The sequence below is a fragment of the Saimiri boliviensis genome, chromosome 4 (assembly GCF_048565385.1).
Source record: "Saimiri boliviensis isolate mSaiBol1 chromosome 4, mSaiBol1.pri, whole genome shotgun sequence".
Classification (NCBI taxonomy): Eukaryota; Metazoa; Chordata; class Mammalia; order Primates; family Cebidae; genus Saimiri; species Saimiri boliviensis.
The window spans coordinates 101157566-101185132 of NC_133452.1; the positions used below are offsets into that span (position 1 = coordinate 101157566).

General features: G+C 51.2%; 1 protein-coding gene across 4 annotated transcripts in view; it reads right to left on the minus strand.

Moving 5' to 3' along the window:
• The window catches only part of CPNE5 (copine 5), a 105853-nt gene that overhangs the window by 47042 nt on the left and 31244 nt on the right, over positions 1-27567 (minus strand). For 2 of the 4 annotated variants that reach the window (XM_010334093.3, XM_074397982.1), the window contains exons 4-9: positions 16262-16365; positions 14786-14825; positions 14496-14572; positions 10748-10807; positions 8587-8637; positions 8221-8284 (exon numbers count right to left, since the gene is read on the minus strand). In XM_010334093.3, coding sequence (XP_010332395.1) covers positions 8221-8284; positions 8587-8637; positions 10748-10807; positions 14496-14572; positions 14786-14825; positions 16262-16365 — 396 coding nt within the window. The remainder of the gene's footprint in view (positions 1-8220; positions 8285-8586; positions 8638-10747; positions 10808-14495; positions 14573-14785; positions 14826-16261; positions 16366-27567) is intronic. The other 2 variants (XM_074397981.1, XM_003923216.4) reach the window with 2 other exon arrangements.

The window sequence follows — 27567 nt, forward strand, 5'->3', positions numbered from 1 at the left end:
ACGCCACAGGGAAGTCCTTGAGACAAAGAGTGTGTAACTAACCGCCTGGGGGCTGTGCTTTGGGAGGTCTCTGTCTTTTGTTTACAGTCAGAGGAACAGGTGGGAGCTTGTGAATAGTTCAACCCCTTGATATATTTGTGAACCCAAGAAGAGGCTGGGGAAAGAGGCAATAAGATGGACAAGGTCAGCAGGATGACAGAGCAGCAAATTCTGGCTGAGGGTCAGAGATTCAGCTGTTTTGACAGCCTCAGCCTCAGAGCAGTGCTCTCTGAGCACATAAAATGCCGTTCCCTTGGCCAGGCATGGTGGCGCACACCTGTGATTTCAGCACTTAGGGAGCCGAGGTGGGAGGACTGCTTGAGCCCAGGAGTTTGAGACCAGCCTGGACAACATGGTGAAATCCCTTATCTACTAAAAATACATAAAAATAGCCAGGTGTGGTGGTGCACGCCTGTAGTCCCAGCTACTCAGGAGGCTGAGGTGGAAGGATTGAGCCTGTGACATGGAGGTTGCAGTGAGCCATGATCATGCCACTGCACTCCAGCCTGGATGACTCCATCTCAACAGAAAAAAAAGAGAGAGAGAGGGTTAAGAAAAAAAGAAACGTTGCCGGGCGCGGTGGCTCAAGCCTGTAATCCCAGCACTTTGGGAGGCTGAGGCGGGTGGATCACGAGGTCAAGAGATCGAGACCATCCTGGTCAACATGGTGAAACCCCGTCTCTACTAAAAATACAAAAAATCAGCTGGGCATGGTGGTGCGTGCCTGTAATCCCAGCTACTCAGGAGGCTGAGGCAGGAGAATTGCCTGAACCCAGGAGGCGGAGGTTGCGGTGAGCCGAGATCGCGCCATTGCACTCCAGCCTGGGTAACAGGAGCAAAACTCCGTCTCAAAAAACAAAAAAAAACAAAAAAACAAAAAAAACAAAAAATTCAGGTCAGGAGCTGTGGCTCATGCCTGCAATGAGGCAGGCAGATCACTTGAGGTCAGGAGTTCAAAACCAGCCTGGCCAAATTGGTGAAACCCCATCTCTACTAAAAATACAAAATTGGTGAAACCCCATCTCTACTAAAAATATAGGCGTGGTGGTGCACACCTGTAATCCCAGCTACTCAGGAGGCTGAGGGCAGGAGAATCGCTTGAACCTGGAGGTGGAGGTTGCAGGAAACCAAGACCATGCCACTGCACTCCAGTCTGGGTGACAGAGCCGTCTCAAAAATAAAAAATAAAAAGAAGCACTTTTAGCTAGACAGTAGGGCCATGGCACTTTAATTGTCTTCTCCTTAAAATGCGCTGGATTTTCCAAATCTCCTACATCTCACATATTGTCTTTTTTAGTCAGAAAAAAAGAAGACATCAATGAAAAAGAAAAGGAATCAGTAGCCCCAACTTTGAAATTCAGCACTCCAGCCGGAGGAAACATATCTGGAGCTGGGGGTGATTCTGTGAGGAGGGCCCTTCAGGAAGAGGAGGCTGGAGCTGGGCTCATGGGATGGGAAGGCAGAAGCAGGAGACCCCGGACGTCAGCGAAGACCTCACAGGCTGGAGGTTATTCATACACAGATGGTGGGTACAGAAGCTGGTCTGAGAGACTGGGCCTGTCTTTCTGCATAGATTCTAGTAACCACATTGAGGCCAAGCTGGCTTTTCTTTGTTGTCTTAATGACGGACTTCCCAAACAATCCAATCAGTTCTGCATCTGTTGATTTGGTCATTCAGAGGCTGAAAACCCCAGATTGACCGTTTCCCCTCCCACTCATTGAGCTTGCGTTTCTGGGCTACTAACCAAAATCCATCAACTGAAGTTCCAAAGAAAAACAGAACAATTTGCATACGAGGATGTTCACTACAGTATTGTTTACGTTGTTTCCTATAAAAGAACAGCTTCGATCAATTACAGCCCATCCATACAACAGAGAAATAACACACAGCCATTAAATACATGTTTTCCAAAAATGTATAATGATATCGGAAAGGCAGGCTGTAAACCTAGAAACCATATTATACAATTATAAGAAAAATTATGTACATGGACACTCAGAAAGAAAGCCTTGGAAGGAACGCATCAAAATGTCAATAGTGATTATCTCTGGGTGATTTTTCCATGCTATTTACATTTTTCCGTATTTTCCAACTTGTCCATAATGAACATGTTAATTTTTTTAGCATTAGGAAAAATGTGTTTGTTCTGTTTTGGCTTTTTAAAGCCAGATAAATTATTTCTAAGACCAAAATATTTCAAACTAACCTTAAGGAAGGCTGATGCTTGAATGCTGGTAACACTGTATGCTCATATCAGTCCCAGCCACAACACGCATCTCTCCTGCGTATCAACCTGCATCCTTCCAAGTCTCAGAAAACCTTCACCACCTCCCCCACTTCACTTGACTCTTCCTTCTCCCTCCCTCCCATGGCTCTTCCCTCTTCCCTCATCTCTCAGGTAGAGAAACTGGCCTCCCCTGAAGCTTGCCTTTAGAACAATGCAAGGTCAAGGCTGTGTTCTCTTGCTATGAGATCCCATACAATCTGGTCCGGACTTTCACCATCGCCACCTACAGTCTCATCTTTCCAACTCATCATCCATCGCTCCCTCCTGCCCCCGGGCCTTTACACAGGCTGTTCTCTCTGCCTGAACTAATCTTCCCCAGGTAACTACAAGAGCTCATTCTGCCACCTGTCTGTATATTGTGGCATATTACATAGTATCTACACATTTTCCTTCAGGATAGTCAAAAGTGTGATAAAAGAGTTGTTGTAAGAAGAGGCACTGCATCTGACAGGGCTGAGGACCGCTGCTGTAGCGTGATTGCTGGCTGGCATTTCCATCTCTCACACTAAATTAAAAATTCTGGGAGAGAGGCTGGGCATGATGGCTCACACCTGTAATCCCAGCACTTTGGGAGGCTGAGGCAGGTGGATACCAAAGTCAGGAGTTTGAGACCAGCCAGGCCAAAATGGTGAAACCCGTCTCTACTAAAAATACAAAAATTAGCCAGGTGTGGTGGCGGGTGTCTGTAGTCCCAGCCATTCGGGAGGCTGAGGCAGGAGAATTGCTTGAACCCAGGAGGCAGAGGTTGCAGTGAGCTGAGATTGAGCCACTGTACTCCAGCCTGGGAGACAAGCGAGACTCTATCTCAAGAAAAAGAAAAAAATTCTGAGAGAGCAGGGACTCAGTCAAAACACATTTTCTGCACTGAAATGAATGAATACATGAGCCAGCTGGTGACATCTAAGGGGTGGGGGGGCCCCGGGGCCAGTTATGGTGTGAAGTTTCAACTCTCTTTGCTTGAGAGAGATGAGGCACACCCTTCCTCCTCCATGACTGCCACTACCATCCTGGCTGGGCCAGCCAGTCACGTGGAGGGACCTGACTAGGAGGTAGGAAGGACGCACTGTCCTGAGCGGGGAAGTCAGACTCCAGAGCAAGGCAGGTCTGGTGGCTGACAGGTCTAAGGGGATACAAGGGGCTGGGAAGTGGAGGGCAAAGAGTTATCTAACCCTCTGTATCAATGACAACCTCTACGTTTTCTGTTTCTTTTTTCTTTGAGACATGGTCTCACTCTGTCCCCCAGGCTTCAGTGCAGTGGTCCAGTCATGGCTCACTGCAGCCTTGACCTCCCAAGCTCAAGTGATTCTCCTGCCCCAGCCTCCTGAGCAGCTGGGACCACAGACACGTACCACCCTGCCCTGCTAATTTTTGAAATAGTTTTGTACAGCTGGGCGCAGTGGCTCATGTCTGTCATCCTAACGCTTTGGGAGGCTGAGGCGAGAGGATCACCTGAGGTCCAGAGATTGAGACCATTCTGGCCAACATGCTGAAACCCCGTCTCTACTAAAAATACAAAAATTAGCGGGGTGTGGTGGCAGGTGCCTGTAATCCCAGCTAGTCAGGAGGCTGAGACAGTTGAATTGCTTGAACCCAGGAGGCAAGAGCTGCAGTGAGCCTAGATCTCACCACGGTACTCCTGCCTGGATGACAGAGCAAGACTCCATCTCAAAAAAAAATTTTTTTTTTTTGTAGAGATGGTCCTGGGGGGTCGGTGGGGGGGTGTCTCTCTGTGATGTCCAGGCTGGTCTCAACTCTTGAGTTCAAGCTGTTCTGCCTTGCTCAGCCTCTCAAAGTGCTGAGATTGCAGGCGTGAACCCCAGCCTCCACTGCTCAAAGCCAGCCTGCCTGCTGTGGGCAACTGAGCCCCATAAGGAATAGAAGGTCGGTGACTGTTCCCTGCATCGTGAGGGCCCAGGCTCCATGGGTGAGGGAAAGACTCCGAGGCTGAGGAGTCCAAGGCCTGAGATAGAATCCCAGCAATCTTAGGCAGGCCACTAACTTCTCCGCATCCGTATAACAGGGTCACTCACACCTACCCAGTCCCCCAGTCCCCAAGCCCTGCAGTCACAATCAAATAAGTCTAAATAAGAGTCTTGGTAAACAAATGTTGGCCAGTGTTACCGGCAGGAACAATCGTTTTACTGCTGAGCAGAATTGAACCTTGAATGATTCAGAAGGCCCTTCGGGAGGCCAACCTCATCACAGTCAACATCAAGTACCATCCGATAGTATTTGGATCAAATTCTGATTGTGGGAACTTCCTTGGCATTGAAATTCCAGATGAACCAGGCTTTTCCATAACCCGTCACACTTTGCTGGTGATAGGCTGGAGTCCACTCGAATCCTTTGCCGGTTCCCACCCGCCCACACTGTCCCCATGGATGGAGAGAGGGTTTGTCTACTTCGCAAAATGTATTCATTTGAGCAGGAAGTCCTGCTCTGCTGAAAAATCAGCTCTCAGACCCCACCCTCTTCCTTTGATCCTCCCACTGAATGCTGAGCTGGAAAGACGAAGCAAAGCTGTTCTGATGTAATTATTTTAATTCAGCCAGATGCTGGGAATTAGTCTCTTTTCCTCGCAAGGATTCTAGGGAGAGACAGAACTCAGCTAAAGATGCCCCAGAAGAAAAGGAGCTGACAATCTCAGGAGGAAGGGAGGGCGCTCTCCGCCCCGACAGAGACCCCTGGTGCTGGAACAGCTTAAATCAAGGAAACCGCTGCCATCCCTGGGTAAAGGAGTAGGGAGGGTTGGAGAAGAAGGAGGAAGAGGGAGGGTTTAACACCTGATAGGTATTAAACCGAAGACTGCTTACCAACCATCCTCTGGAATGCTGGACCAGTAACGGCCATCAGCATTGTCCAGTGTTAGAATTTTCAAAGGGCTTTCACTTACATGACTTTATTTAGTTATAAACTAAGGGGGAAGTCACCAGCTGGGCTAGAAGCTTGTGAAAACACTGAATTTAGGTTCAAGGAATTCAGATGCACCCTTTCCTAGGCATCTGTCAGTCACACTCGCGTTCATGAACTCCTTGAATTCTCACCGCCACCCTATCAGCACCAAGCTACAGGTGGAAAACGAGGCTCTGGGGGCCGCACCAGCTCTATTCCACGGGGCAACCGACTTCCCTCCCTTGTCTGAAGCCCAGTGGTGTCCAGATCCTCAGCCGCCCCATGTGTGATTTTCTTCATCACCTGGTGCTGAACACCGGGTTTGTGCTTCCTGCACATTCAGTCACCTATTCGTGATAGCTCCTCGGGAGCAACTCCTGTACCCTGAGTCCTGCACTGGGCGTGCACACTGGGTGGGGTTCATTCCCGCCGTCAAGTGCCTTCAGATCCACTGAGATACGCGGATGAGCCGAGCAACCAGAATGAGCAGTTGCATATGAATTTCTCTGATCATCTCTGTGCTGCCCTGTCCTATCGAGTCTGTGCTCACGTGTCTTATTCTTCCACTGGAAGCCTTTGAAAACAGAGCTTGTAACACCACAGCCCACTGGTGGAAGACCTTGGTTCTTAGAACCAAACTGCCCAGTGTCAAATCTCTTCTACTCAGTGACTGTGTGACCCTGTACAGGTCACTTAACCTCTCTGTGCCTCAGTTTCCTTATCTATAAAGGTGAGGAAAATTAATGAGGACCGTAATTCATCAGATATTATAACACCTTATTATACATTATACGTTATAAGACATCAGATAATTAAGTCAATACATGTAAGCCACTTAGCACAGTGTATGGACCCAAATATTGACTCAATTAATGTTCTCTAACACTATTATATCTCTATACCTGCAGTTCTCAAAGTATGGACCCAGAGTCCCAGGGGATTTGTGGGGCTCAAAACTATTTTCTTTTCTTTTTCCTTTTTTTTTTTTTGAGACAGTCTCTGTCACCCAGACTGAAGGGCAGTGGCTCAATCTCGGCCCACTGCAACCTCCGCCTCCTGGGTTCAAGTAATTCTCTGCCTCCACCTCCCAAGTATCTGGGATTACAGGCATGTGCCACCACACCCAGCTAATTTTTTTTGTATTTTTAGTAGAGATAGGGTTTCACCATCTTGGCCAGGCTGGTCTTGAAGTCCTGACCTCGTGATCCACCTGCCTCGGCCTCCCAAAGTGCTAGGATTACAGGCATGAGCCTCTGCGCCTGGCCAACACTATTTTCATCACGATGCTAAGACGAAGAGTTTTCCAGAGGTGATCTGACAGAGATTTCACAACAGATTGACTACAGAAGCAGCTATGAGAATCCAGATGTCTTCCATGAAGTCACACGTTAAAGAGATTTGCAAAAATGTAAAACAAGGCCACTCTTCTCACTAAATGACTATTGTGAGTTATTGTTTTTTTTTTTTTTTTTTTTTTTGAGACGGAGTTTTGCTCTTGTTACCCAGGCTGGAGTGCAATGGCGTGATCTCGGCTCACCGCAACCTCCGCCTCCTGGGCTCAGGCAATTCTCCTGCCTCAGCCTCCCGAGTAGCTGGGATTACAGGCACGCGCCACCACGCCCAGCTAGTTTTTTGTATTTTTTTTTTTTTTAGTAGAGACGGGGTTTCACCATGTTGACCAGGATGGTCTTGATCTCTCAACCTCGTGATCCACCCGCCTCGGCCTCCCAAAGTGCTGGGATTACAGGCTTGAGCCACCGCGCCCGGCCTATTGTGAGTTATTGTTATTCAAAATAGCTGTGATTTATGTTGACCCATAATGGGTTCAACTATTATTATTCAACAATAACCATAATGGGTTATTAATAAAGGAATTAATAGATACATTTTAAAAAATTCTGTTTCAATTTCTAGTACGGTAAATATTGATCAATAGCTGATCCGTAGCACTGACCTCCCAGGAAGGTAGGAAAATCTTGTTTCTCCTGGTCACCCCTCCCAGCCCCATGGGAAGCTGTAGCCCAGGCTCTGTTTACGCTTGCACCCTGCCCACCCCTGCGTCTGTCCCTGCCTCCTCCTCTCCTCCCCACACCCCCACCACTTTCCCTGCTGTATCCCGCATTTAACCTAAGAGTCACTCTTAGGTCAGATAGTGGTGGTTTCGGGGCTGAGCCCAGATCTTAGAATCAGGCTGACCTGGATTAGAATCATGACTCTGCTGCTTATCATCCTTGAGCAGCGGGTGCTGCCTCTCTAAGTCTCAATTTCCTCAGCCATAGAATGGGAGCCACATTTCAGTACCCACCTCTCAGGATGACTGTCAGGGGCAGTGATAACTTACGTAAAGCGCCCATTATTCGACGAATACTGATCATCACCATTATGATCCTTTATCATTATGATTGACCATGGGGTCCCCTGAGCCCCTTCTTGGTGTGCTCAGCTGTCCCCATCTCCTGCGCCCCCACAGTCCTACAGAAGAAGCAAACCAAAGGCTGCCTGGGACTGCAGACTTCTTCCAACACACGCACGGGCACGCACACACACACTGTCTCCATCCACTCCGTGCATGGCGTCAGCCGACTCCAGAGATGAAAGTGAAAAATGACAGCTAAATGTCAAGCACCCAGGCTCCCTTCAAGGCTTAAAAGGTCCCTTTGCTGCCAAAGTGTTGGTGCCAAGGCGGTCTCGGCTGAAGGACACGTGAGTGGCGGCTGTGACGGCAGGGAGGGAGGGAGGCCTGGCATGGGTGCTAGGGGACCAGGCTCAGCTGGGCTCTGCTGCTGACTGGGGGTGAGTTCCTTCTCCTCTCCGGGCCTCAGTCTGCTCAGCTATAAAAAGGGAAAACACCCACTAGCTCTGATGTTGTAGAATTCTGTGACAGCCAGGTCAGCGTCAGGAGCCCTGTCTATCCTCAGTTCCCTCCAGGAACTCCGAGAGGCCAGCCTGCACGCTGTCACCGCCATCGCCGCCCGCTTCGACCTCGTCCTCTGCCACTCACCCTACAGTTGCTGAGCTCCTCAGCGGACAGGATGATGGTGCCACATTTCTTCCCTGGGACTCCACTGGGAGAGGAGAAGATGAAAGAATGGAAAGCCAGACAAAGACAGAGCCATAAACCTGAACACTCCCTCAATCAGCCCCCTGCTCATCCACCCCCTCCCCCTACCATCCAGCAGACCTGCCCCAAAGTCCCTGAGAAGACAAGAGTCTCCTGAAATCCTTGTGGCAGTGTGGCCTCGTGCACTGCTTCCTGGGGCCGGGTCCCCAGGCCTGGAGCTGCCCCACCCCCTGCTCCCCGAGAGCCCACCAGGAAGGGTCGTGCCTGCAGTGAAAGTCCTAGAATCGGAAAAGCATCCAGACTCACCCGGAGGCTTCCAGACCAGTGGTTCTCAAACTTTCCATCCAAAGACCACTTCTGTGGGCAAAAGACCTCATGGGCTAGCCACCCCACCTCACACACGGCTGACCCCCAGAGCCCCGGGACAGTCCAGCTCTGAGCCACTCTGAGACGTCACGGGAGGGAGGAAGGCAGGAGGGCTGGTGGACCCTCACTGGCAGCTTGCCCAGGCTCTCTCCCATGGCTACCTCCCCTTGAATGCCTTGGCTGGGGTCTCCCTTGGGGTGAGAGATCCCAGCCGACTGTACAGCTCCCCAGTGAAACGGGCAACCAGGTCAAGGTCTGTGAAGTCAGTCCACCCCAGCACATCCCTCCGGGAGGGCAAAACTCTGGGCTGGGGCTCCACCCAGGGGACCTGAATCACCTCTTCCCCTGGTTAGATGGGACCCCTTCCTTCAGGCACCAGCCTGGCCCACTCTGATGTTTGGGACTAAGCCGGAGGTGGGGGAGTCCCAGGGTAGCCAGGGGCCACTGGGAGGGAGAGGAAAATGGGTTGTCCAGCAGCTCTGTGACTTTGGGCTCATTCCTGTACCTCTCTGAGCCTGTTTTCTCCCCTGTACAATGAGTGTGACTATAGCATCCACTTTACTAATCTACACACACAGCGCCTGGCACAGAGAAGGCCCGCAGTGAGCAGCATCTCCTCCCACCCACAGCCTTTGCTTCACAGTTCTGCGACGCTGGTAACATCCAGCCTCACACCTCACTCAGGCCAGCCCCAGGGCCACCAGCATCCTGTCTGTGGAACACGCTTTGAGAACCACTGATGGAGCTCTTCCCAGCACCAGCTCTTGGAGGGAGAGGCTCTCAAACAGAGGAGGCAGGGGAGGGAGGGGAGCCAGCCCTGGGGGACTGACGGGACAGCCCAGATCTCTCCAAATGAGGTGAGCAGAGCAGGGGCCACATCTGGAGCATCCGCTGCCACGCACAGGGGACGGTGCCTGCCAGCTTGTCCCCCTAGACTTGGGCAGCTGAGCTGAGTGCCTCAAAGCTTTCCCCCACCCCCTGGTCTGGTCCTCCCTGGTAGTAAAGACATGATTTGTTTGCCCAGGAGACAGAATCCTCCACGCCGGCCTCCTCCGCCCTGTGCTTCTCCATCTGTTCCTCTCTTTGCCTCTGAGTCCTTCTTCTATTTCCGATCCTTCTTTCCCTCCTCTCCAGCCCCAACCTGCTCCCACCTGCTTGGCCTCCCTTTCTCCTGCTCCCGCCCTGTCTCTGCATCTCGGTCTGACTCCGGCTGCCTCTCCAGGTGCTGCTTCTCTACTCTCCGGGCGAACTGGCATCCACGCTCTCCCGGGCCCCCTGCAGGCCCCTTCCCCACCTGCAGCTGGTCCAGGGGCATATCCAGCTGCTGCAGCCGCAGTTCCTGAGAGCCCTCAGGGAAAGCCAGGGGAGCTCTGCGGACCCCAACAAAATGCCCTTCCGCAGAGGCCCCTCCAGGCAGAGGCTTCTGCCCTGCATTCCCCCGCCCCCAGCCCAAGTGGGTGAGTGGGCGTGAGAAAGAAGCCGGGGTGGGAACTCCCCAACCAGGACAGGAGAGGGAAGGAGGGGGAGGCTCTGCGTTGCCCACGTTTGCAGGAGGGCAACCGAAACCAGATGATCAGGGCGGCGGGCGAGGCTGGCCCACTGCAGCTGCCGAGCAAACGAGCAAACGTGAAAAGTGGGGATTCAGCTGGATCTACTCTGTGCTGAGGAGGAGGCGGACATCCCGCAGCCAAAACAAAGGAGGGGAATAGCGGGGAGTGGATAAAGAGGGGGAGAGAAGGGTTGGGGCTTGGGGCTGAGAGAAGCCAGGCCAGGGAAAGAGGAAGGGAAGGGAGAGTGCCCAGCCCCGCTGATTCCTAGAAAATATCTCCCACCTGGAAGCCTCACCCTGCTTCCTGAAGTCCCAGGAGGCACTGGGGCTTGAGATGCCCAAGCTCTAACTGGGGTGGGGGAGGGGCCCGCTGCTGAGTCCAGGGCCCAAAGCACCTGGCTGCCTAAGGAGGAACCCAGGACTCTATGTCCCCGGATTGGGGTATAAAATTCACAGTGGTGGGAGCAGGGATGAGGCCCAGAGTCTGAGGCCCCCTTTGCAGAGCTGGCTGCATGTCTAAGGACTCCAGGGCAGAGATATCCGGTGACCTACCCATTGGACACGGCTGGCATGGGTTTGCCCGTCCTGGAATTCAGGCTGAATGCGCCTATCCTGCGGAGAGAGAGGGGCAGAGAGAGCATGCCATGAGCTGGGCACCCCCATGCAGACAGGCCAGAGAACTTGGCATCCAGATGCTTGGAGACAAGCGGCTGCTCCGGAAGTCATTCAAACAGGATCAAAGTCACCCGCCAGAGCAAGCGCAGTCCTCCTTCTGGGCAAGTTCCTCTCCCTCAGTGGTTCTCAAGGTGGGATGCCCAGATCAGCAGCACCAGCATGTCCTGGGAATGTGTTACTAACAGGAATGTAAATTCCCAGGCCCAGCCCGGACCCATGTACCCACCGGAGCAGACACTCTGCAGGGTGGAGCCCAGCAGTCTGTGGTGATGCTGGTGCCTGCTGCACTGGGGAACCCCGGCTCTCCCTTTCCAGCCTCCCCATCCAGACTGTGAGATGGGGAGACTGCTGGAAGAATCACATGAGATCATGGTATGGGCTGAACTATATCCCCCAAAATTCATGTATTGAAATCTTAATCTCCAGGACCTCAGAAGGTGACTGTATTTGGAGATAGGGTCTTTAAGGAGGTAATTAAGGTAAAATGAGGCGGGATGTGGTGGCTAACACCTGTAATCCCAGCACTTTGGGAGGACGAGGCAGGCAGGTCACCTGAGGTAGGGAGTTCGAGACCAGCCTGACCAACAGGGAGAAACTCCGTCTCTACTAAAAACACAAAATTAGCCAGGCATGGTGGCAGGTGCCTGTAATTCCAGTTACTCGGGAGGCTGAGGCAGGAGAATTGCTTGAACCCAGGAGGCGGAGGTTGCGGTGAGCTGAGATTGTGCCATTGCACTCCAGTCTGGGCAACAGAGCAAGACTCCATCTCAAGAAAAAAAAAAAAAAAAAAAAAAAAAAAGCTAAAATGAGGTTACGGTCGTGGGCCCTAATCCAATGACTAGTATTCTTATAAGAAGAGGTGATGCGGACACAGACGTGCACAGAGAGACAACAACGTGAAGACACAGGGACGAGAAAGAAGACAGCCTTCCTCAGAAGAAACAAACTCTGTTGACATCTTCATCTTCGACGCCTAGCCTCCGGAATTGTGAGAAAATAAATTTCTGTTATTTAAGCCACTCAGTTTGTGGTATTTGCCACAATGGCCCCAGTAAACTAGTACAAGCAAAACACCACTGGCCCTCATGCCTGGCCCAAAATAGATGCTCAATAAATAGGAGCTGCTCACAGGGTTTAGTCAGGAAGACAACTACGCTTAGACACGTGAAACCTTTGATGCGGGTAAAAGGTCCACCTCCTCCTCCAACATTGCCATCAACCTCTGTATTTAATTTAATTTAATTTAATTTTTGAGATGGAATCTGGTTCTATCGCCCAGGCTAGAGTGCATTTGTGTGATCTCAGCTCACTGCGACCTCCACCTCCCAGGTTCAAGCAATTGTCCTGCCTCAGCCTCCCTAGTAGTTGGGACTACAGGCATGTGCCACCGTGCCAGGCTAATTTTTGTATTTTTAGTAGAGATGGGATTTCGCCATGTTGGCCAGGCTGGTCTCCAACTCCTGACCTCAGGTGATCCACCCACTTTGGCCACCCAAAGTGCTGGGATTACAGGTGTGAGCCACCATGTCCCACCAACCTCTGTATTTTAGATCTTGCTTGTCCTTTAAGGCTCAGTTTCAAAAGCCATCTCCATAGGAAATCTCTCTCACCCCTAGAAGGTGTTCCCTGTCACCAACGGCAGAGCAGGTGACAGCAGTCAGGAAACAGACCCAATGACTGGTGGCTTTAGACCCAGGCAGATGGGAATTGGGAAGCACAGACACCTTCCTCTCAGGGCATCTCCAACCTGGCAATTCAGGTAAAGCCACGGGTGGGGGTGCTGCTGGAAAGAGTGGATGCTAATGGGTATGCCGTACTTAGCACGTGATTAACACTGAAGTGGGCATAGGGGCAGATGTTCCTAGAGAAAGAATATAAAATGATAAATAAAAAGTGTTAGAAATATGTCCTAAGAGGGAGGTGCCTAGCAAATATGAATGTAAATTTTGTATCTTTTTTTTTCAAGAGGCCCTCAAATTCTATTAGCTACAGAGGACCCCCAAACAGGGATTTTCCCCTTGTTCTCAATAAATGCCAGCTATTTTCATTATTTTCTAGGAACCCAGAAATGAGACCTTTTGGGGGGCAAGGAGACATTTCCAAGGGCCCTGAAGTTACCACGAGTTACTGGGAGGTCACGGGCAAGGATCTGGAAGAGAACATAAACACATGCACACACACACACTCACACACACTCACACACACACACTCACACTCACACACACTCACACCCACACACACTCACACTCACTCACACGCACACACACTCACACACTCACACTCACACAGACTCACACACATGCACACACACTCACACACACACACCCCCTCTCACACACTCACTCTGCAGTTATTTATTTATTTATTTTTTCTTTTCACTGCAGTTATTATTATTATTACCAGACAATCTCGCTCTGTTGCCCAGGCTGGAGTACAGTAGTGCAATCTCAGCTCATTGCAACCTCCTGGATTCAAGTGATTCTCATGCCTCAGCCTCCCAAGTAGCTGAGACTACAGGTGTGCACCACCACACCTGGCTAATTTTTTTGTATTTTTAGTAGAGACAGGGTTTCACCATGTTGGCCAGGCCGGTCTTGAGCTCCTGAGCTCAGGCAATCTGCCCGCCCTGGCCTCCCACAAGGTGCTGGGATTACAGGCGTGAGCCACCGTGCCCGGTTCACACTGCAGTAATTGGTCATGGTGAGGGGACAGCATCCAGTGGGAACTTGGTAGAAGCAATCGAGGGGCTAGTGAGCTCCCTTTTCTGGCCTCTGTGCCCTGTGACCGGGATGCCTGTTCCAGTCTGCAGGCCTCTCTTTCCTGAGTCCTGCCCATGAGTGTCAATTTAAAATAATCAAAAGGCTCAGGATCCAGTTAAATTAGTTTATTCAAACGCAAAGTGCGAGGATAGCCATCCAGAGAAACATGGACACCAAAGAATGGTGACCAGTGTTTCCCAGTGTGGGGAAAGGTGAGAATTGTTTATACAGGCAAGGGCAAGGGTCCTGCCTCTGGGACTTCCTGAGAAATAGGGACAAGAGAGGCCACCCTCAACACCTAGCCAGCCGTGGCTGACCCCTGAAGACACCCTCAGGCTCCACAGTGTGAAGCCTTGGGATTCCTCATTCCAGAGCCTGCTTAAGAGTAACAGCCTTTCCTTAAAGGCAAATTAAGGTCCTATAATACAGACTGTCAGGGACAGGATGGTACGGGAGGGGCCTCATTGTACCCAGCTCTGGCCTACAAGCTGTGAACAATTTTAGGAATATGCTATGTGAGTAGAGTCCTGGGTTCAAATCCCAGCTCTCTCACTTCTAGCTGTGTGTCCCTGGGCAAGTCACTTCCCCTCTCTGAGCACGATGATAGGAGTCAGCATGGGAATAGACTAGATGGTGTCTTGGGCCTTCCCAGGAGTATGGGGTCTAATAACCTAGCCTGGGTTCCCCTGAAATACCTGGGTTAGAAGCTGCATGGTGAGAGCAGGAGGCATGGGGTCTCTTTATTCCTAATAACCCTGCAGATGCCAGTCATAGTCAGCTGACTGCTTTGCCCCCACCCTGTGTCAGCCCCCAGCAGAGTGGGCAGGAAGTTGGCCTCCCACTAGGAAAGCAACCCAGACACTCACGTGAGAGGCTTCTCCAGGCGGCTCCCAGGGGACCCCACAATCTCTCCGAGCGTGCAGAAGGCCTGGCCCAGGAAATCCTGCATATCCAGCGAACAGAAGAGACCAGTGTCACTTGCTCTGCTCACAGTGACCCCATCTCCCCCACTGCCCAACCCCTGGAAGCGTGAGGACCCCAGAACGACAGGACACAGCATCAGACACACATTCCATCACAGCAAAGCCCCTGGCCCAGCCAGAGGACGGCATTTCAAAAACCACGGAATCGCTGAGCGGTCACTGGCAGAACTCACGTGTTTGGATAAATCAGGACTCTTAGAGTCAACGTCGTATCTGCAGAGAACACAGAGAAATGATGAAGGCAGCTGTGGTGTTCCTCCCAACCCTGCCTGAGTTCTCAAGTTGAGTCAGGGCCCCTGTCCCCCAAAAAACAGGTCCCAACACAGTGACGATTTCTAGGAGTAATGGTTGGATGTCATGAAAGGGAGCCTTCTGGGTGCTGGATATGTTCTGTCCTTGGTCTGGGTGATGGGCAGAGGGGCGGAAATGGATGTAAAAATGGATCATGGAGTGGGCACTAAAATTTACGTGCTTCACTGTACATATGTTATACCTCATTAAAAATGGAAAAAATTAAATCAGTGAGCTCTGTCACCCCGGCTGGGTCACAGGTGGCCGAGCCACCTTACCTTTCACTCCCTTCACTTGCAGAGTTCCCTATCTTTGCTCTCCGCAGCCAAGGCCTGGCTGCCCATGGAGCTAATATCTGGCTTCTGACCTTCCCTTACGGCCTCACCTAACCCAGGCCTGCCCAGCTTGCCCTTGGGCTTGGTCACTCAAGAAGGACGGAGGCATTAACACCATCAGCCGGCTGCAGGTAGAGTGACGCTGCAGCTGGGCTCCTCCTCTCACCTGGGGCCTGCTCACCTGGAGCCTCACCTGCAACCTTCCTCCAGCATCTCCCACCCACCCACTGGCATCTCCGCAGCCAAACAGCCATGCCAGGCCCAGATGACTCCTGCTGAGGCTTGGTCACTCTCTTATCAGCCCTCTCCAAAACGTCACCGGGTGACTTCTCTACAATGGGCTGTGTTGACTCTCCTCAGCCTCAAGACCTCCCACCACTCCCTCCAAAGCCATTTCCTTCCACTGCATTCTTTCCTTTGCTCCCTAAGATCCCAAAGCCCCTTCTTTCCCACTCTGACCACTCTCTATGGGGCAAAGACTTTTTAAACCATTCCATACCCCATAAAAACAACACCACAAACTCCCCTGCCTGTTCACCAAGCCTGAAATCCCACCCTGATCTTCAGTGTCAGGAGAAGGGGACTCTCATCTTCTGATGGACGCCAGATGCCTGAGGCCCATCAGCCAGGCCACCTCAGCAGGAGGGGAGGCTGCAGGGGACCCTCTCCCAGAACACGCTTGGACAGAGGAAGCAGTCAGTGGGTACCTCCCGGTTACTAGGAGAGAAAAGGGCTCCCAGAGGCACAGCCAAGAGTTGCCTTCAGGATCTTTCTTCAGCGGACATCGTCCAGCACCAAGCAGCTTGCCCAACAGCCAAGTTAACTGAGACAAAGTGGGGGAGGGTCATTGTTCTCTCTCTTCCTCCCCCTTTCCATCTCTCCTGGTAAGGGTGCAGGTGGACTTCAGCTAAATCACTTCTATCCCAGGCCAACCCTGAGCTCCTGCCACTATCTCAGCTCCTCCCACCTCCCAGCAGTCTTCCTCCCCACGTGGCTGCATCTTCAGCACCATCTTCCACTTACAGATCGAAACGGAGGTTCTGCTTCTCCTCGAAGAAGTAATCCACGATGAACTTGCGCACGAAGTCGGGATTGAGCGTGTTGTCGATGACTTCAGTGCGCCCGAACTGCAAGAGAAGACGGAGTGTGAACCTCGGGGTGGGGCCGGCGGGGTAGGACTGGTGGGGCAGGGGAGAGCACTGAGCTCAGGGCCCCTTAGTCCTGGTTCCGGCAGTTATGAAAGCCCTGCCTCTCCGGACTCCTGACCTCCATCCCCTCCCAATCAAGGCATGAGTTCTTCCATCTGACAGTGGAAGCCATGTTCAGGATGGCTCCAACCCACACAACTTCTCCCCATATCCATGCAAGCTGACCTGAGCCGGCCCTTTCCTTCACCTGGCCTCCCCATCTCTGCCAGTGGCATATCCTCATTCCTTTAAGGCCTAGTGTAAATACCACCTCCTCCAGGAAGCCTTCTTGATTCCTCCAACCAGAGAGTTTTATTTCTCTGAGCCCCCACCGAACTTGTGCCCACTCCAGGACCGCCGTTCTGAGAACTGATTCCACAATTAGGGGTGTACTTATTCAATTCTCCAATTGCGAACCCAAGGGCAGAGGCAGGAACTGTAGGAGGCCATCTCCTAAAAGATCCCTGCCTCTCGGTATTCATGCCCTTTGCAATCCCCTCCTCTTGAATATGGGCTGGACCTGGCGACACTCTCATACTGAACAGAATATCACACAAGTCATAGGATGTCACTTCCAAGGTTATGTTATAAACAAGCATGACTTCTGTCTGGGCACCCTCTCTTGCTCTGTCTTGCTTGCCCACTCTGATAAAACCAGGTGCCCTGCTGTAAGCTGCCTGATGAAGAGGGTGGCAAGGAAAGGAGGGTTAACACCCATGATGAGCAGCAGCTGTCAGTCCGCCCATCCGTAAGAATTAAATCCTGCCGACAGCCACTGGGTGAGTTTGCAAGCAAATCTTGCCCAGTGGAACGCTGAGGTGATTGAAAAGCCAGACAACACCCTCACTGTGACCTTGTGAGAGACCCTAAGCCTGAGGACCCAGCAAAGCTGCACTCAGATTCCTGTTTACACCACGAAACCCTGGGGTTATTTGTTCCTCAGCAACGGCTAACTAATTCAGAGACCTAATTGTCTTGGTTTCCCTTACAGCTGATATTCTAGAGTTTTGTACATAACAGGCACTCAATAATTGAATCTCAGGCAACTTCGCAAATGACTTTAGGCCAAGTCACTCCCCATTTTTGGGCATCAGAATCACCTGGAAGACTTGGTAAAATACAGACTGTGGAGGGCCTCGTTCCAGAGGCTGTGACTCAGTAGGTCTAGAGTGGAGCCTGTGACTCTGCATTTTAAAAGTCCTCAGGTGATGCCGATGCTGCGGTTCTGGGGACTCCACTTTGAGAAGCGCTGGACTGGGTGGTGGTCCACTGGAATCCATGTTCCTCGGAGGCTCCATAGGCCAGAGAGGAGGGCAGAGAAGGCATGATTCCAGGCCAACTATCCCATCAAAACAGCTCTCTTCTATATCTGCTCCATACAGTAGACATGTTGAGCAAAATTTTTGTTTCAGAAAGGGGCAAGGGGCTAAGAGATGAAGTTTAAAACCACTGCATTTACAATAGACTATCATTCAGCCTGAAGAAAAGGAAGGAAATCCTGTCATGTGCCACAGCACGGATGAACCTTGAGGATATTATGTTAAGTGAAATCAGCCAGTCACAGTAGGACAGATCATGTAGGAGTCCACTTATAGGAGGTATCTAAAGTGGACAAATTCATTGACACAGAAAGTAGATTGGCAGTGCCCAGGGGCAGGGTGGAGGGGCTTAGGGGAATTGTTTAATGGGTATAGGGTTTCAGTTTTTTTGGGGTTTTTTTTTTTTTTTTTGAGACGGAGTTTCGCTCTTGTTACCCAGGCTGGAGTGCAATGGCGCGATCTTGGCTCAACGCAACCTCCGCCTCCTGGGTTCAGGCAATTCTCCTGCCTCAGCCTCCTGAGTAGCTGGGATTACAGGCACGTGCCACCATGCCCAGCTAATTTTTTGTATTTTTAGTAGAGACGGGGTTTCACCATGTTGACCAGGATGGTCTCGATCTCTTGACCTCGTGATCCACCCGCCTCAGCCTCCCAAAGTGCTGGGATTACAGGCTTGAGCCACTGTGCCCGGCCTGGGTTTCAGTTTTGCAAGATGAAAACTTTCTAGAGACCTGTTTCACAGCAATACAAATACATTTGTAACTCTACTGAACTGTATACACTTAAAAATGGTTATGATGCAGCCAGGCACGTTGGCTCACGTGTGTAATCCCAGCACTTTGGGAGGCCGAGGCAGGGGGATACTGAGATCAGGAGATCGAGACCACCCTGGTCAACACGGTGAAACCCTGTCTCTACTAAAAACACAAAAATTAGCTGGGTGTGGTGGTGCGTGCCTGAAATCCCAGCTACTCAGGATGCTGATGCAGGAGAATCACTTGAACCTGGGAGACAGAGGTGACAGTAAACCAAGATTGTACCACTGCACTCAAGCCTGGTGACAGAATGAGACTCTGTCTCTAAATACATAAATAGTTATGATATAAAATTTTATGCTATGTGCTTTTTTTCCACAATTAAAAAACAAAAAATGGCCAGGCATGGTGGCTCATGCTTGTAATCTCAGCACTTTGGGAGGCCGAGGTGGGCAGATCGCCTGAGGTCAGGAGTTCCAGACCAGCCTGGCCAACATGGTGAAACCCTGTCACTACTACAAATACAAAAATAAAAGCCAGGCATGGTGGTGGGCGCCTGTAATTCCAGCTACTTGGGAGGCTGAGGCAGTAGAATTGCTTGAACCTGGGAGGTGGAAGTTGAAGGGAGCCAAGATCGCACCACTGTACTCCAGCCTGGGTGACAAGCGCAAGACTCCGTCTCAAAAAAAGAAAAAAAAAATTAGCTAGTCATGGTAGCACGCACCTGGGGTCAGAGGGCTGAGGTGGGGGGATCATTGAGCCCAGGAGGGTGACGCTGCAGTGAGCTATAATCACACTACTGCAGTCCAGCCTGGGCAATAGAGACCCTGTCTCTAAAAACAAAAGCAAAAGAACAAAAAACCCACCACGCTGCATGCTCCATGAAGGCGAGGGCTCTGTCACTTACAATATTTACCAGAGACTCAAAGTTCCTAAGACAGCCAGGTGCAAAGCAAAATATTTCAAATGGACTGTTAATCCTTTATAATAACCCTGAGTGTCAGAGTGTCAGTCTTCCTTAATGGGGGTCTGCAGGCCAGAAAATGCCAGCACGTGGGCCCCTCACACATGTGGTAGGCGAGGCCCCGGGTTACCTGGAGCTTACCCTGAGTGTCCCTCCTACCCTGAATTAAGCTAAAAACTTCCAAAGGGGCCGTTGCGGTGGTTCACACCCACAATCCCAGCACTTTGGGAGGCTGAGGTGGCAGATTGAGGTCAGGAGTTTGAGACCAGCCTGGCCAACATGATGAAACCCCATCTCTACTAAAAAAAATACAAAAAATGAGCTGGGCTTGATGGCACACACCTATAGTGCCAGATATTCAGGAGGCTAAGGCAGGAGAATCGCTTTAACCCAAGAGATGGAGTTTGCAGTGAGCTGAGATGACACCGCTGCACTCCAGCCTGGACGACAGAGCAAGACTCCGACTCACTGGAGAGTTCCTGCATTCTCCTCTCCTGCTCAAATTCTTAATTTGAGCAGGAGAGGAGTCATCTGAGGAGCACTAGATTTGGCATCTTCTTGTCCGTCACTCCCTTGGCGAGTCAGTCTCATGCTCCCATCAATCTCATCTGCTACATCTCTTCCTCTGCTGTGGCCTCGGTCCGGCCTCATCACTCTCTCACCTCGACTACCATGGCAGCCTCCGAATGGGCCCCCCACATGCACCAATTCCCAACGCTTGGAGTCTCAGCTCCCTGGACATCCTGTTCTCCAACCCCTCGCCCCTCCTGTGTGGGCCCTTAGTCCTCCTGCACTTACTGCGAGTCCTGAGCATGAGCTACTGGGTCTCCTTCTACCCCTCTAGCCTGTGAGCTTCTCGAGCAGCAGGAGAATCCCAGATCTCCACATCTTTGCAGCCCAGGACTTAACACAGTGTTTAATACACAGTCGCAGGCTTAGATCATCACAGCTACTGTTTATTGAACACACACAATGCACCAGGAGCGGTTTTAAACATTTTGTGCCGTATGGATATTGACCAACTTTGCGTCCACGTGTAAATTCCTTTTAGCGTTCCTGATCGCCTATATGTGCGTATTGTTTAAATTATCTAGACTGGTTGCAACATCTTACTGGTTTCCTCATTAATTAGCAAGCTTTGATGATTAATATTTGTCATGCCAATTTTATACTTGTATGGCAGTCATGATTTTACCATTTTAAAAAATACACACTTGAACAGGTGCCTTTTAAAAATACCCATGCTCAAGCCACACCACAGACCAATTAAATCCAAATCTCAGCGGGTGGGGCCTGAACAACTGTGCTTTTTGAAAGTTCCCTAGGTGACTGTAATGTGCAGATGGAGTTGAGAACCACTAATGAATGAGACTAGAGCAGGAGGAAAGAAGGAAACATTTACTGAGCCACTACTGAATGCTCAGTAGGTTAAGTGGATCATTAAGTCATCGCATCCAATTCTCACAAAAATCCTGCGAGTTATTTCCCATTGTACAAATGAGGAAACAGAATCAGAGAGATTAAGTAACTTGCCCAAGATCACACAGCAAAGCAGAGCTGGGACCCAAACCCAGCTAATTCCAAAGCCCATTCTATTTGTACTGCATCTAAGTGCGAGGAGTCATCAAGCATTATGAAAATCAAATAAAGATGAAGTTTACTTCACAGGCATTTATACCAGTCCCATATGTGTCAAGCAACAGAGAGGACATCAAATTGAATGAGACTAGGTTCCCGTCCCGCCCCCTAAATTCAATAACAATTTTACAACGCATAACCCGTATTCTGAAAGACTTCCTGCCTTCTCCTCTCCTGCCTGAATTCTTAATTCATACCTCCTGCCTTCAGACAAAAGGAACGTGTTTCTTAATGGCTTTCCGGCCAAATATTCCAGGTAAACATCCAGGTTTGAGAAAAAATCCTCCCCTAAGGAAGGGACTTCCCTCCTTCCTCTCAATACATTGCCCTCCTCCTTCAACAACCTCCTAGCGTCCCTCCCGCAGGATTTTAGATAAACCCCAGCCCAGGAGCAGGCAGTCTTTCTGCAGCTTCCCTCCCCACCCCGCCCCACCCCCAGCATGGGCTCCAAGGAAAACACCCATTAAGGGAGATGACAAGGCTGCTTTTAAAACGGCACTTGAAGCTTCAATAGAGGGGAATACCCTAGAGATTTATTCTGCCTACGAAGAAAATGGAGTTCCCCTGGAAACAAGACATGGAGGGAAAATCCAAGCCCACCCCCAATATCTCCCAGAGCAGGAAAGGGGGCACATGGACAATGACAGATTACTAAGACTCAGAGGTAGTTAAGACATGCAGATCGCAAACGACCGCAAAATCCGCAATCTGGGGACTCACTGAAGATGTTTTATGGCCTTCATTACTTGAACGAATAACAAAGGGGGAAAAATGCTAAAACTTGGGTTTTAAAGTCTGAGAAGCCACCAGGTCCCGTCAGGCCCAATTGACACCCCATTAATGATGGCACACACACAGCTGAAGTGACGTTGGGGGAAAAAAATCAATTTGGCTGCTGTATTTCATTCTACATGGACTTAAAGAGTTTTCAAGCCAGAGGGACTTGGAGAGATGAGATGTTAGCACCCGAGCACTGGGAACCGCAGGAAGGCTTGCAATCTAGCTGCCGTGCGGCAAATCCTGCCTAGGGAAGGAGCGGCGGGGGTTAACCCCTCACCACCCGTAATGCGGAGCCCAGCCAGCCCTGTTCATTCGGCCAGCTCCCGGGGCGTGTCTGTCCATGCTTCCCAGCCATTCTGAGCCCTTCTGTCCACACTTTGGCCTCCGAGGATGCTGGGAGTGGGGAATCCTCACACTGCTCACAGCCTGAGGCGTGGACCACCAAACACTGGTAAGCACAGGAATTCTGACGAACAAAGGCTGAAGGATGCCCAGAAATCTGCATGCAGGGCGAGGTGCACAGAGCCCTAGAGAATTGTTAGGAAAGGTGGGCAAGTGTACACTGGGGAGGCTGGGGGACGAAAATTGGGCAGAAGGCTGAGTGACAGGGAAGGTGACAGGGGACCTCCCTGACCCCTGGGGCTGAGATGGCCTCCTACTGAGCAGAAGGAAAGAAAAAGCACAAATGAGAAGGAAGCCTGGAAATGAGGGAATTTGCCTTCTGAAAGGCTCTCTCCCTGGCAACAAAACCCAGTGGAAAAAGCTTCTTTCATGCCCCCAAAAGCTGCTCCCAAGGGCAGCTAAAACCTCCATGACTAAGCTCCATGAATATCAATTACGCAGCATTAATTACATACCATCAGTTCCAGGGAGACCCTCTAAGTGGGGGCAGACTTGAAACGTCTTTGGGGACTAAATTAGGTGACTCCCTGGGGCTCCGCTACACAGGAGAGCGGGGATGTATGGGGCAGGTGAGCAGCTGTGGCGCCAAACTGCCCTCAGAGGGACGGAAGCCCAGAGCAGGGTTGAGGTTGGGAACCCAGGCTGGGCAAGCAAGGTCTCCCTGCCCCACATCCAACTACGAGGCCAGGAGGGGCCAGCCTCTGTCAAGACACGGGCCTCCCAGCCTGGAGGGGGCTCTCGGGGTTGGCGATTGGGCCTGGGCTGATTTGGAGGCTGGTGAGTCTCCTGCTGCTGCCTGCGGCCCGCCCCAGCTCCAATCTTCATCCTACAGGAGATCACTTCCCTTTGAACAGCATCACGATCGTTTCCTCACCCCGGGGCTTCCAGTGGCATTTGGCCGGTGGGAGACAGCGGCAGATGGGAGTTGGGAAGAGACCAACGTTGAGGGATTTCTTCCCACTCCTGCCCAGCCTCAGCACCGTGGTTCTGGGAGGGGCTGCTTCCCTCCAGGACCACAGCCCCCACCAGACGGGCCCTCCGTCTCCCACTCAGAAAACAGCACTGCCTCCTCCACCGCCGTGGCCAGCCCGGGCGGTATCAGCTCCCTGCTGTTGCAAGTTTCCAGGTGGTGCTCTATTCCTTGTGGATTTCCCCAAGCTCATCCACACCTTTGAGAGAAATCCCTCCATTAAAATCTCTCCAGTTAAACCCTCTGAGTTTCGCTTTCCTGCTGGGACCTTCACTGATATAATTTATTTCTCACAAACATGTTCACACACATACAATTTCCAACTCAATTGAACATAAACAAAGACAGCCCCTGCCCCCACCCTATTCTGCTCAGACTCCGCTGTGTGACATTCATGACACCAAGAAAGTGCATGACTCCTGATCACACAGCCAAGACACCAATGTCCTGTGCCAGCTCTTTGGGATGAGGGGTCTCAGCACTGCTGTCCCACTTACAAGCCTCAGTGGGGGCTTCGAGGGGCCTTGGCACCCCTACCTCAGCCTCCTCCACATTGTAGAGAGTGGCCATCATGGCCACATCCACAAAGGTGCCAGAGTGAGGGCCGTGGAAGCAAAATTCCTAAATTAGAGTCAGGGTTTGAGTCTCCTAGCCTGGGCTTTATGTGGGTTTGTGACATCCTGAAATTGAATGCAAATGTCTGTACCTGTCTGCATTTTCTGGGGAGAACAGCCAAGGTTTATATCAGTTTCTTAAAGGGAAGCATGTCTTCAAAAAGCTTTAAGAATCACTGGTCCTTGGCTGGGCACAGTGGCTCATGCCTATAATCCCAGCATCTTGGGACGCCGAGGCAGGCAGATCATGAGGTCAGGAGATCAAAACCATTTTGGCCAACGTGGTGAAACCCCATCTCTACTAAAAAAAAAAAAAAAAAAATTAGCCAGGCATGGTGGCACGTGCCTGTAGTCCCAGTTACTTGGGAGGCTGAGGCAGGAGAATTGTTGAACCCGGAAGGCAGAAATTGCAGTGAGCTGAGATCATGCCACTGCACTCCAGCCTGGCGACAGAGCGAGACTTTCTCTTAAAAAAAAAAAAAAAATCACTGGTACTAGCTTGGAAGACAGAACTTAGGGTTTCCCACATAAAGCAGTAAAGTGAAGTAGTTAATAGTGCAGAGTCTGTGGTCAGGCTTCTGGGTTCAAATTTTGGCTCTGCTATTCCCTGGTTATATGATCTTGGGCAAATAAATGCCTTTACCTCCCCGTGCCTCAGTTGCCTCTTCTGTAAAATGGGAATGGCAATTTATCTACACATTACGGGGTTGTTGGAGGCCTAAATGATTTGATTTACCTAATATACTTAGAAGAGAGCCTGGGGCATAAAACATGCTCTATATATGAGCGATCCCACCCTCCGGTTCTTTCTACATCCCTAACTCTGATCCAGCCACCCAGGAAGTGTGTTCATCTCCCAAGCCTTGAATCTCAGCTTTATCTCTAAGACACTCCCAGTCCTGCCACTAACATTTCCTAATCAGCTTCCACTCTTCCCTGCTCACCTTCCACATCTAAGAGGGTTTCTGTCCTCCATCTAAAGGGCTCTCCCGAAAGCCCCAGCTCTCTGTGGTTCCTCTCTAGGTATCTTCTGCGTGCTGGGTGAGATTGGGGGCAAATGCAGGGCTGGGCCTTTGCTTGAACAAACCAACTTCCCTATCAAGATCCGGGTCCTACCCTCCCGACAGGCTTCCCCCAACATCAGGGTCCTTAGTACCCCAGGCCTCCATTAGAAAAAAGGCAGCAGAAACCCTAAGGTTTTCTTTAGAGACCTGGGGCCTAGAGAAGAAACTCACCGTGGCCATCAGCAGGGAAGGAAGTGGAAGGCAGGAGGAGCCCTTGGACTGGGAACCACGTGGTGAAAGTAAGGGAGAGAGGTCCGCCTGCTCAGCCCTGCTCACCGACTAGGATGTGCAGAAAGGCAGCTCTGGAGGAGGTGCTCTCTCTGTTGCTTCCAGATTTCTAAAATTTGGGCCCCTTCTTCCTCCTTGTCACCCACCAGCTGGGAGGCAGCGACAACAGACAGCACAAGGACATCTCCCAGCACCTGGGTCAGCTCCCCACAAGTACCCATGGCTGCAGGACACTGGCGTCCAGAGCCAGCATGGGCCCATCTGCCTGAGACACCCCCTGAGAGGATGCACCTCCCTGTTGCTAAAACAATAAATCATTCCTTCCTCCAGGGGGAAGATGGAAGGGACATGCAGGAAGCATTGCAGGCAGGGTTTGCTGCAGAATGGTCTCCAACACTGATCGTGACCCTCACGGAGCCCCACTGCATGCCGGGCATAAAGTGTTATTATCCATCTAGTCATTCATTTAAGCTTCACAACAACCTTCTGAGGCAGAATTGTTATTATCCCCACTTTACAGTTAAGTAAATTAAGATAAGCCTTAGAGAGATTGAGAGACTTGCCCAAGGTCACACAGCCAGCAGGTGACAGGAACAGGATTCAAACCTAGGCAGGCTGGCTTCAAATCAATGAGAAGTTGGTATCGTTACTAATCAGTAAGAGGCTTATACTTCGAATGGAGGCTGGGAGTAGGTCTGACCCAGTTTTCATTCCTGTAGTTTCTCTACTCCCCAGAGCAGTCACTGAACTTCTGGGCTCACTGTGCTGCTCCCTGTGAACACCTCCTACAGGTCTGGGTGGACCCGTAGATTAGGTCAGAAAGTGCGTATCCCTGACCTAACACTCTGCCCAGCCTCTATCCCTTTGCCTGCAGCCCATACACACACAGAGAGAGGACAGAGAGGGAGGGAAGGAGAGAGGGGGAGGGGGAGAGAGCGAGAGCGAGAGCGAGAAAGAGAGAGAGAGAGAGAGAGAGAGAGAGAGAGAGAGAACAGCGAGCTCAACTCTCCTGTGATTTCCTTTTAAAAATGTTGATTAACAAGTTGGGCCAGCACTTTGGGAAGCAGGAGGATGGCTTGAACCCAGGAGTTCAAGATCAACCTGAGCAGCATAGTAAGACCCGATCTCTACAAAAAGCAAGAAAATTAGCCAAGCGTAGAAGCACATATCTGTAGTCCCAGCTAATTGGGAGGCTGAGGCAGAAGGGTCAACTGAGCCCAGGAGATTGAGGCTGCAGTGAGCTGTGATTGCACCACTGTACTCCAGCCTGGGCAACAGAGCCAGACCCTGTCTCAAAAACAGCGTCCACAACAAAAACCCAAAACAACAACCAAAAAAACTCACATTGACCTAGGACCTGATTTTAGAGCTGGAAGGAATCAAATCTTCTCCATTAACCAATGAGAAAACTAAGGCAGAGAAGGTGGGAGGGGGGGCTGTTCTGAGCACGGTTGCACACCGAATTAGGAAACAGATGCTGACGGGTAACCGAGTCAGGTGGGGCCCCCAGCGCTGAGCGGAGCCCTGGTCCACCGAGAAGCCCCTGGACGCCCCTACTCAGGTTTCTGTCTCCCACCGGATCCTCCTCCTTCTGCTCGGCAACCTGGCTTCTCATCTTCAAAACACGTCCGCACATCCACGATCTCATTTAACCCCTCCAATGACCCCGTGGAGATGAAATTATGATCACCCCCACTTTACCGATGACGTCACGGAGCTCCTGGAGGCCAGAGGAGCTCTCCCAGAGGCAGCCCGTGTTGGGCGAGGAAGGGCCGGGACTCCCAGGAGTGAAAAAGGCAGAGCATCGCTCGCGCTCAGCACGGCCCCTACCTCGGGCATGAGTGGGCGGCTCTCTCAGCCTGAACAATCTTCACGGCCCTGGATTTAGGCAGCTCTTGCTTCGGAGCCATCCCCAGTTGCGAAGCCCCACGGACTGTGCGGCGGGGACTGGAGTCTGGAGCTGGCAGACTGCTCTGGACCTCACAAGCTGCTCACCTGCCCCTGTGCTTTTCATCTTTTACTGATGGCTCCTTAATTGGGGATTCTAAAAGCCTCGCTGCAGAGCCCAGCCCTGACCCCTCATGACTCATGTTCACCCGTGTCATGCATTAAAATGAGAGGCCAGAAAGCTACCTGACTCAAATAGAAATGGGAAGGGGGAATGTGTTTTCCAAGGCTGGCCCTGGGAACAGGAGCCAGGTGGGAGCCAGGTGGGAGCCAGGTGGGCGCCCGGTGGTGGAGAAGAGCAGCCTGAGATCTCGGCACAGGAAAGGAGGGCCTGGAGAGCCAGAGGGGCACGGAGAATCTGTGGCCTGCCACCATCTTGGGTCTGGAAAGTTCTCTCTGGTTCTGTCACTGAAGGAGTCTAGAATTCTGTGGCCACCCCTCCTTGTTGCGGTGAGGAAAAC